The sequence below is a fragment of the Bidens hawaiensis genome, unplaced genomic scaffold (assembly GCF_021521415.1).
Source record: "Bidens hawaiensis isolate Kalapana, Puna unplaced genomic scaffold, B.hawaiensis_p1.1 tig00001721_1, whole genome shotgun sequence".
NCBI classification, from domain to species: domain Eukaryota; kingdom Viridiplantae; phylum Streptophyta; class Magnoliopsida; order Asterales; family Asteraceae; genus Bidens; species Bidens hawaiensis.
The window spans coordinates 2,760,270-2,771,058 of NW_027491098.1; the positions used below are offsets into that span (position 1 = coordinate 2,760,270).

Here is a 10,789-nt window from a genome sequence, read left to right on the forward strand (position 1 = left end):
CGGATGAACTCATGGAAAACGTTGAGAACCGGGAATGTGAGTTCGATTACAAAGACATAACCGAAGTAAACAAGGCGGTTACTTGATGGAAATTTAAGCTTTAGTAGTATGGTATAGAACTCCTTATCAACTAATTTGAGTGGAGTAAAAATATAAGAACATGACCAGCCAAGTTATTCAGGAGATAATCTGATATAAATATTTCACATAGTTCTAGTTTCCTTATAATGGATTAAAATAGGTTGTGTTGGTTTGGATAACAAGTGCATAGGGTTAACTTCATATTTTATAAATATGCATATATTGTTTTGTTCATTTTAAGAAAATAGTCAATCTGGTTAGGATCAAACAACTTTGATAAACAAAAATACAAATATCCATGAAATATTAACCTATAATCCTTAATATTTGTACTTACAAATAAATTTTAGAGCAATATATGAGAATTTGAACAATGTTAATCATATACTATTTTATAAATTTGCAATTCAAAATCTACAAGTTTATAGTTGGTCATGGAAAAAAATTGCGACGATAAAATATGCTAATTTGTTACAAGTTTCATGGCTTGGAATAAAAAAAAACAAGTTGAGCGTGCAACTTGATAATTCTGTTATATATTCAATATATTTTTGATCAGCAATTTAATGATATATTCGATTAGATATTGTTTTTTAAACACAAAAAGATATATCGGATGTAAAGCGTGAGATTTAAGTGGAATTAATTTAATTATTAGAAATTAAATAAATCCCACTTGTGTGTTACATCAGATTTTCGGTATCATGAATAACATAAGTTATTACAACTTGATTGTGGTATATGATTGACAACGTACATATACAGTTTCAAAATGATATTCTATTTTAAAAATTCTTTATTTAAATTAATATACTTTTCATTAAAGAAACAGGATGTATTAATATAGACTTGAACATACAATTTCAACATAGTATTCATATTTGCTACCGTAAAATCAGGGCCAACTCAAAAAAGATGTATATTTAAAATCATAACACTGATTAAATGTGATGATTGCACATTTTATAAATAATTTGTAAAAGTCACAATCATTCATATTAGAGTTGGAGTGTGTTTTAATTAAAAGATAAGTATATTGATTATATATTTTCCCCGATCAAACTTGTGTTTCTTCACTCATATTAAATGAAAGCTTACTTCTAAAATATAAGATATTCTTAAAATACTTGAGTTTATATAATCTATACAATTTCTTAAAACATAAGCTAATATCTATAAGTATAAAGGATATAAAATAAAGTGGAATGTTCATGTACATTTTAATCTTAATATGAGAACGTAACAAATAATAATAATTTATTAAAAAATGAGAACGTAATACCAACTATAATACCAATCTACATAAACAATTATTTATGGTAACAAAGAAAAAAACCTAAAAAAACAACAAAATAATCAAAATCAAGTATAAAATAATAATAGCAAATACCAACAAATACTTATAACAACAAAAAAAATCTAATAATAACAACAAAATATAAATCAGCAAATACTTATAGCGTCTCATAATCGAAAACTAGCAAATACGAACAAAAAACAACAACAAACACATATAAAAATAAACATAATAATAACAACAAATTGATTTTCACTGTTTTCATGTTAAAAATAAAATGTATTTAATCATGTTTAATAAAATGAGATTAGTATAATTTCATATTATCATGTTTTTGATAAAAAAGAAAAAATCAACGTGAATCTCGTCTTGACGTCCGAGGAAACACGCCCACTGTTTTCCCAAAAACCAATTACCGGCAATCTATGCTTTACAATGAATCATATTCAAACACGAACGGTGTTTGGTCTCATTATCCAACCCCAATAACTAGGAAAAAACAAATTCACCGAAACTAATTGCTTGACACGTTTCATAATACTGTTCTTCCACGTCATCATGACACTGGCTAACAGCTAATCTAGAAAGAGAATACGTGAATTAGTACACACGTGTCAATGACTCACGAACATTAATATAGCTATACGTGTCAACTTTATACTGGTCATCATAAACACTAGTTTCGGCGTTTTGTTTTTGTTTTCTACTTGCGTGGTCCGTTGCATACTTCAAGTCCTTTTCATGTATTTTTTGTTTAATAATGAGAACTCCTTGTTTTTATAATGAGAAATCCATTTAAGTTTGTTTTTATAAGTTTGTACTGGGTACATGTCTTCCAAAACATTACGATAGGTAAGCATTAAATTTACTTACCCGTTAATAGTAGAAAACTGAAACACTTGTATTTTAACTTTTAAAAGCCGTTCAGTTCTAGTCTTTTATTAGTATGCTTTGATTCGATTTAAGTCTTTTTAATTTTACCATTTAAGCTTAAAAGTTTTGAGTGAAAAAATTGCCTAAAATAATGAGTTTAGGCCTAGATCATTGTGTTAGTAAATAACCAACTGAATATAATACATTTAAATTAAAATATTTTTAAAAAATGAAAACATGAGACCAAACCGTCAATTTTTATTTCGGTTCGGTTGTCTCGGTTTGATGTTTTCAAATTGGTTTTTTTAATTTTTTCAGTTTTGAATTGTGTTTTTTGGTTTCATGCAAGTCCCTCGAGTCTATTGATATTCGATACCTCATACAAAAAATCAAAACAAACCCTTAATATACAGAACTTATACATATAAACAAATTAATTAGTACAATAATAACTCATATAACTAGGAACAAAACAAATTTATTATAGTATAAAATGACTTGTAGTAGGTCGTTAAAAAAATCGTGTGTAGTATCCTTAACATTTTTGGAAACAAACTTAGACGTCTCTTAAAAATAGGTCTAGTGTGATTGTTCATTCGATACCACACAAAAGACCATCCGTGTACCCTACTACCCAACGAGGTTAGTTAATTACAACTAATCCGGCCAAGTGGCCTTCAAAATTTACGATACAAAACCAGTAAAAATAAGATTCAAATATTAAACTCTTATCGGTTTAGACGTTTGTTTTCATTCATTTTGCAATGCTAAAGGGCATTTTCGTCTTTATAATATTTCACCATCGTATAAAACTCTCCATCTGTCCTTAACCCACCCTCTCTTTCTCTCTCGCCGGCTGTTTCAAACTCTCATTATTTTCCGGCCAAATTTCACTTACGATCACTCACTTTTCCACACCAAAACAACAATCCTTAATAATATATTTATAAGTCATGCCCGGAACTCAAAATTTAAGAGATTTACTCCCGAGACTCAGCTCCGGCAGCGGAAGCAATCATTTTCCGGTGAACCCGAAAGATGAGCTTGCACCGGTGGAGACCGTAGAGCTGAGTCTAGGCCTATCATTAAATGGTAGATTTGGATTAGAACCACAAAGATCAGTAACAAAGAATAATATTCATATTAATAATAATAAGTTATGTCGTGCTTCATCTGTTGTGAATATTCCGGTGGACGTGGAGTTATCGTTAACACGGACGTGTTCTCTGCCGCCGGAGACGGAGGTGGAATGGCGGAAGAGGAAGGAGTTGCAGTCGTTGCGGCGGTCGGAGGCTAAACGGAAAAGGGTTGAGAAGTTAAAGAATTTGGTGGATGGACGTGAATTGTGTAGCCGGGGATTGAAACAATCTCCGGCGCCGGCGTTAAGGTTTACGTCGCAGGGGTCAATTGGGTCTCAGGAAAGTGGTGGGTCTTCTGGTGTTTCTGATTTGGATAGTCAACCTGTTCCAGGTATCATTCTTTTTTTTTTTTTTTTTTGTATTTAATTATTGTAATTTCTGGTTTTTTTTATGAATGATTTATTTGTAGTTATGTACTTTTGTACAAAACGTTAGGATTTAGGAAATTAGGTAAAAGTTTCCAACTTGAGATGTGCAAATAATAACGGGTATCAGTATTGAATTCGGTATTGCTGGTACCAATCTTGAAGTTTCAAGATTGGTACAGTATCGGTATGGTACGATTCGGTACGGTACCAGTATGCTACCGAATTTTTGTCATCGAGACTAGTACCGTACCGGACATTGTAGGTACCGGTGCCCATTTTTTGCGAATTTCGATACCGGGACTGAGTTCATCCATATTTCCACATGGTGTTGTTAGTTTGTTATTGTTATTTATCTAAAATATAAAAAATTAAATTGAATGCAATAAAAATGTGTGAATAAACTGGCACGTTTTATGTCTCAACAAACATTGAAAAAAGTACCAAATCATATTTTTCATGTGTTATAGTCTTTAGAAGACAAGGATAAATATTGTTGTTTAGTATTTGGTGCTTATTTCTGTATGCCATATACGAAGAGTGATAAGATTTATTAGTGGTTTCGACAGAAAAAATAGAGGTGAGAGATGTGACATACGTAACTGCATACTTGAGAATCCAAATTTATATTTTATGATGTAGAATATTAAAATTATGTGAACTTTGAAACTAAAATATGATCCAAAAATGCTCTTAAATTGATCATGTTTGATGTTTCTGCAATTTGTATCATCTAATTTATGCTTCATCTTAAAAAAATTTATTTTCAGAAACAAATAGAGATACAAGCGAGACAAATAAATGCTCTGAACTTAATAAAGTTAAATGCAATTCGAAGACCAAATCCGTCAACCATCGTGCATACGATGAAACAATGCCGTGTGTTTCCACCAAAGGTGAAGGGCCAGATGGCAAAAGGATACAAGGGTTTTTGTATAGATATGGAAAAGGCGAAGAGGTTAGAATAGTATGTGTATGTCATGGAAGCTTTCTAACTCCGGCTGAGTTTGTTAAACACGGTGGCGGTGGTGATGTTGACCACCCACTCAGACATATTGTTGTTACATCTTTGTTTAGTTGATGTTTTAAGATTTTTGTTTCAAGAAATCCTCGGACGGCTTTCGTGTACTTTGATATTCAAAAAGATAAGAAAATAGAAGTACAAAAATATTAGTATTGTCGTTGAATGGTCATTAATTTGTGCTTTTAACTTTAAAATTTACAAAATCAAGTTAAATAAGATTAGTGGATACAAAGACGCGACTAGATAAAAATGTGCAAGAATGTAATAACTTTTTAATAATGGATATAGACTCATTACTTGCGAATATTTTATTTTTAACTATTTTACAAGGATGTTGTTGTCCATACCATAATCTTTGTATTCTGGCAACCACTGTGAACTAGCCATATTATTTTACTATCAAGGATATATACACCAAACTCTAAGATAATGATATCTTAGCTTAGTTAAAATTCTAAAGCACAAATAAAGGGTTATCTTGTTGTAGTTACTTTTTCAGTATATTTTAGTCTCTATTGTATGACTGTATATTAAACCCTTTGCAATCAATATCAAATTATTATTCAATCAATTCTCTGTAACCATTATATTGTATCAAAGCACCATTCAAACTCTAGTGAGTTCAATCCATTCAAACGTCCAGTCTAGTTCGGTTCACCAATGGCCACCGGCAAGCAAACGACTCCAGCCTGCTCTACTTCAACCATTATACAACGCATCATCATTTCCTAATGTCCTATCAAACTCAACCTCCAATATTCAGCATGGTTGTCATACTTCGAATTTGTTGATTATCTAAGCTTTAAATGATTTTATTAAGTGTACAAGCACATGTTTGTGGTATATGATAATCTTTAATAAACAAGTAATAAAACAAGTTACATAATCTAAGTCATTATCAAAATTGGGGGTCATTAATTCAATATTTATGTTTAAACATTGTTATTGCCTTGGCTATCATCAAGTCGTGTCAGGTCATGCATGCTCCCTCTCAACTACATTGGAAATCTCCCAAACGGGTCCTTCGATACATAAACTGTACCGTTCACTATGGTCTCCGTCTCACCGGTGACTCTCCACTTCACCTCACGTCCTTCTCTAATAACGTTTTGGGTAGGTGTTACTAATAGGGCCCATCAATATCATTTCTTGGAAGTCGACTTGCCAAAAGCTTGTCTCTCGTTCATCACTGACGTGGAGTCTAAACCCCTGGCAATCGCAGCTATTGAAGTCTCTTTAGTTTAAGAGTTGTTATATGAATTTAGTATTTCTCTACCATGCTTGCCCTGCTTGCGGTGCGCACATATGATGTATATATGTGTGAACCCTCGGGTGGGCAAAAGTGAAATTGCACTAATTTTGACGTTATTTTACTAATCTCGTGAAAATAACGTTAAAAGTGACGGACGGTTAATCAGGCATCATGTAGTGGCGTTGATAGCTGAAAGATAAGGGTACATGCACCGATCAGCCGGTGTCCCGATGATTGAGTGCTATGTGCCTTATGTCCAAGGCTTGATGCAAAACTACTATCGAGCCGGGGGTCTCACCGGAAGCAGCCTCTCTATCCCTATGGGGTAGAGGTAAGGCTGCCTACATCTTACCCTCCTCAGACCCTACCATAGCTTTGCTATTGGTGGGATATACTGAGTACGATGATGATTTCTCTACCATGCACTCTTGTGTTATATCGTAACAACACGGGTGCTACATATCTATGTGCCAATCTAGTTATCAATCCATTTGGTACTCCAATCTTGATGGTTTCTTGCGGGCCATAAATATCAACTCATCCGATCAATCAACTGATGCGCTTATTAAAATCTCTTCCTCCATGCCACTTTCTTAGGCTACAGCCCAAGATTGGAGTCCCAAATGGATCCTGCATCTTGCAAGGGCGTATTAAGGATGCACAACAAACTCAAGTCTCAAGATTTTGATAAATCTAGACTTTGTTACAATTCAACTGTATATATAAAGTTTATCTTGTTGTAACTACTTAGAAGTAAAACAAGCCACCATAACCTTCTTTCCGAATCGGCAATTTGAATTCGAATCCAGACATTTACATATCCATACCAGACACCACCAACGGTGGTAAAATCCCTGAAAAAATCTCTACCTTTTGCTTTTATTAAACAAACAATAGAGACTCATTACATGTATAAAACCATTTTTTACCCACAAAAACTATGCTACAATTTACAATCTCAATAACCTAACAAACAAAACAATGACTAACACGATGGAGGCTGCAGCTGTTTCAATCTCCGTACAACTTGTTTCATCGTCGGTCGCGTTGACAAAGAATCCACCGTACAAACCACCGCCAAATACAACACTTCAACCAAATCATCATGCGGCCCCACGTCCCATAATCCTGCCGTGAAGAACTCCTTCGCCTGACCCTGCCTTAGCAACATACACGCCCACGCCACAATGTTAAACCCGTTCCCGTATGATGAAAAGGACGGGTCCAACGCTTTCTTATCCGATATCAGCTCCAGCAAAACCACCCCGTAACTGTAAACATCTGCTTTATCAGAAACCCGGCACGTCATCGCGTATTCGGGTGCCACATACCCGAAAGTACCCGCAACCCCAGTAGTCGCGTGCGTTTCGGAGGTACCCAAAAGCCTTGCCAAACCGAAATCTGATAAATACGCGTTAAAATCATCGTCTAGCAAAATATTACTCGGTTTCACATCACGGTGAAGAACACGAGGAACACATTGATCGTGTAGATACGCGAGCGCACGGGCAATATCGAGAGCGATTTTGTGAAGGATTTTCCAATCGACAGTTCGGGTTGATCTTTCTTGTATGAATCTTTCCAAGTTGCCACCTGGTAAATAGTTGTATATCAAAAACATCTCGGTTTCACTCGCGTGGTACCCGATTAACGTTACAAGATTCGGGTGGCGAAGGCGACCCAATGTTTTAATCTCAGCATCAAATTGTTGTACGCCTTGAAACCGTCCGACTGATAACCGTTTAATTGCTACCAAAAACCCGGGTGAGATCTCGGCTTTGTATGTAGCTCCAAATCCTCCGTTTCCGATACAATTACTCGCGTTGAAACTACCCGTGGACCGAACCACGTTTTCAAAAGTTAACGGGACTCCGATGTCAGTGAAAACAGTGACTTCCTTACGCACAGACACGTGGGCGCGCGGGCCCGATTTAGGCCGCCATTTGGTGCAGAAAAACAAAACAAGGAGAGCTAGCATGACCGAAAATATAGCTGAGGCGGATGTGATGGAAGCAATTGCAATTGAATTCAACCCGCCCCCGCCTGACGGTGCAGATTCCGGTGAACCCGAAAGATTTGCATAATCATTACCACCAGGCTGATCAGGAGAAGAATTTGGAGAGATTTTACACGATTGCAGATACTGGTTTCCGATAACGCTACTGCATTTTGTTAAAATATCATTTTGTGGTAACGGGCCCGACAGGTTATTAAAGGAGACATTGAATTTTGAGATCATTTTCAAGTTAGCTAAACCAGGTGGAATTGGGCCAGATAGCCTGTTATGGTCGAGCAAAAGAACCGTCAGATTCCTCGAATCTACAAGATCCCCTGGGATCTCTCCAACCAAAGAGTTGGTGGACAGTTCTAGAACTTCTAAAGACCCGAGCTTTCCAACCCCAGAAGGAATTCGACCCGTGAGATTGTTACCAGATATTGACAGGTTTTTGAGATCTGTAATCTTGTTGAAGCTATCGGGTATTTTTCCAGTTAACATATTCCAACTTAAATTAACTGCAACAAGCGAACCCAAATCACCAAAACTAGTTGGAATCACTCCCGATATACGGTTTCCCGACACATCCAAAAAAGTCAAAGCTTTACAAATTTGACCAATACGTGACGGGAGTTGACCCGATAACCCATTTAAACTTACATCAACAGCCATCGCTTTCAACTTCACACACTTTTCAAATAATATTCCCGGAAACTCACCAGTAAGCTTGTTTTGACCCGCAAGAAAAGCATAAGCCGTGTTCTCCCCTGTTCTTGCAATCGGAACAGAATCAAACCGGCCCGTAAAATTGTTTGCCCGAAAGTTATGGGTTACTGCAAGATCTCCAACATTATTTGGAAACATTGAACTGGCCCGTAAATCATTAGATACAAAATACTGAATGTATGCATTCGATAGATCAAACGGTTCACATGTTGTGTAACGGAAAGACGGGATTGGGCCTGAAAGATGATTCCCGCTAACATCGAAAACCATCATACAAGGAACACCGAGTTTATCACTAACCTCACCCGTCAACTTGTTTGAGCTCAAATCAAGAAAATGCAACTTCTTGCAAATATCAAACCCTTTAGAAATTTCGCCAACAAAAAAATTTTGACCAAGGTTGACCATTTCCAAGCTGGCACACGCTCCCCAATTGTCCGGAAACTTTCCCTCTAAAGTCGTCCGTGGAGCCCATAACAGTTTCAGGTTCGGGAGACTCGTGATTTCTGAAGGGATTGCACCTTCAAAGTAGTTAAACTCGTCTTCCGGTGGAGATTGTGATAAATAATCATCAGGGTTATAAAAGCTAGGAATCGGGTTTAACAAATTTGAAAACACAAGGATTGACAAATTCAAACAGCTTCCGAGCTCACTCGGTATTGCACCACTAAGGCTATTTCTTGAAACATCCAAAACTTGCAGTGCTTTGAGTCTACCGAGTTGAACAGGTATTTCTTCTTGAAGCATATTTGAATACAACAAAAGCGATTGTAACTTCGTACAGTTCCCTAAACTAGTCGGGATGTCACCAACTAAAAGGTTACCAGAAAGCTCCAAATGCTCAAGACTATTACAGTTATACCCGATCTCATCCGGGATGTACCCAGATAACTGGTTAAACGACAGATACAACCCTCTCAAATCTCCAAACCCGTCAATAAACGCCGGAACTGAACCGTTAATCCGATTCCCCGCAAGATTCAACACCTGCAAACTCTTCATTTCCGATAACGAATCCGGTATCTCCCCCGTTATATGATTAAACCCTAAATTCAAAACCCGAAGACTTTGTAACCCACTGAATCGAGACTGAAAGTTCCCGGTAATCGAATTCCCTTCGAGATCGATCACTTCTAGCTTCTCCATACCCCAAATCTCAACAGGAATTTCACCACTCAAATCGTTAAACGGAAGGGATAATATTCTAAGTTCCGAAAGCTTAGAAATCGCGGCTGAAAGCTTACCGACTAGTTTCGCATTTCGACCCACACAATTCTTCCTAATCCCAAACCCATACAAAGGAAACTGATCATACATATCACAAGTAAAGTCTCCATAATTACCTCCACCGGTGATATTAACAGCCAAAACCCTAGAATTTGACCCGCAATTGACTCCGATCCAAGAACAATAATCCGAACCGCTCGAAACCCAGGTGGTTAACAGTCCGGCAGGGTCCGAAACGGCGGATTTGAAGTCCAGAAGCGCCGATTTGTCTGAATCAAAGGCGGAAACTGAGTTGAAGAAGAAGATGAAGGAGAGGGTTAACAGTAGGTTTAAGGGTTTGTGAAGAGGACCCATTACTGGAACCCTAAGGAGGGTTCAGAAAGATTGAATCTTGATGAGGAAGAAAGTATAATTGAAATGGGTTTAGTTCAAAACCCTAACCCTAGAATTAGAATTTCAGAGCATCGAGAGAGAGGTTGAATTCAACAGTGACTTGTTTGAGTTCATTGAGAAAACGCGTTTGTTACTTTGTTTTTAGCAATTTAATTCATTTTGTACTTTTTTCAGATTTTTATGGGTGTAATAATATTTTCGAAAATACTTAAATTTCAAGTTTTTACACCAAATTTTATGAACAACTTTTAAAAAAAAAAAAAATACGTGTGAATGCTCACGTATGTCGAATTAGACCGAGCACAAATTTTAATAGTGAGAGGTAGGGAGTTCAAACCTCACAATCATCAATTTATATGGAAGATATGAGGGATTGACATGACTTGCCTTGGTTCGAGTGCTGATCTCACCCGATT

The 10,789-nt window shown here is 36.3% G+C and overlaps 1 protein-coding gene and 1 pseudogene across 1 annotated transcript; one reads left to right on the forward strand and one right to left on the reverse strand.

Annotated features, from left to right (window-relative positions):
* Positions 1-2,810: 2,810 nt before the first annotated feature.
* On the forward strand, positions 2,811-5,118 carry LOC143595449 (ninja-family protein AFP3-like). The gene is made up of 2 exons (XM_077074462.1): positions 2,811-3,721; positions 4,526-5,118. The coding sequence occupies exons 1-2, from the start codon at positions 3,205-3,207 to the stop codon at positions 4,834-4,836; spliced, it is 828 nt and encodes a 275-aa protein (XP_076930577.1). The 5' UTR covers positions 2,811-3,204; the 3' UTR covers positions 4,837-5,118.
* A 1,777-nt stretch (positions 5,119-6,895) lies between these two features.
* On the reverse strand, positions 6,896-10,481 carry LOC143596213 (LRR receptor-like serine/threonine-protein kinase RPK2 pseudogene; annotated as a pseudogene).
* Positions 10,482-10,789: the final 308 nt, after the last annotated feature.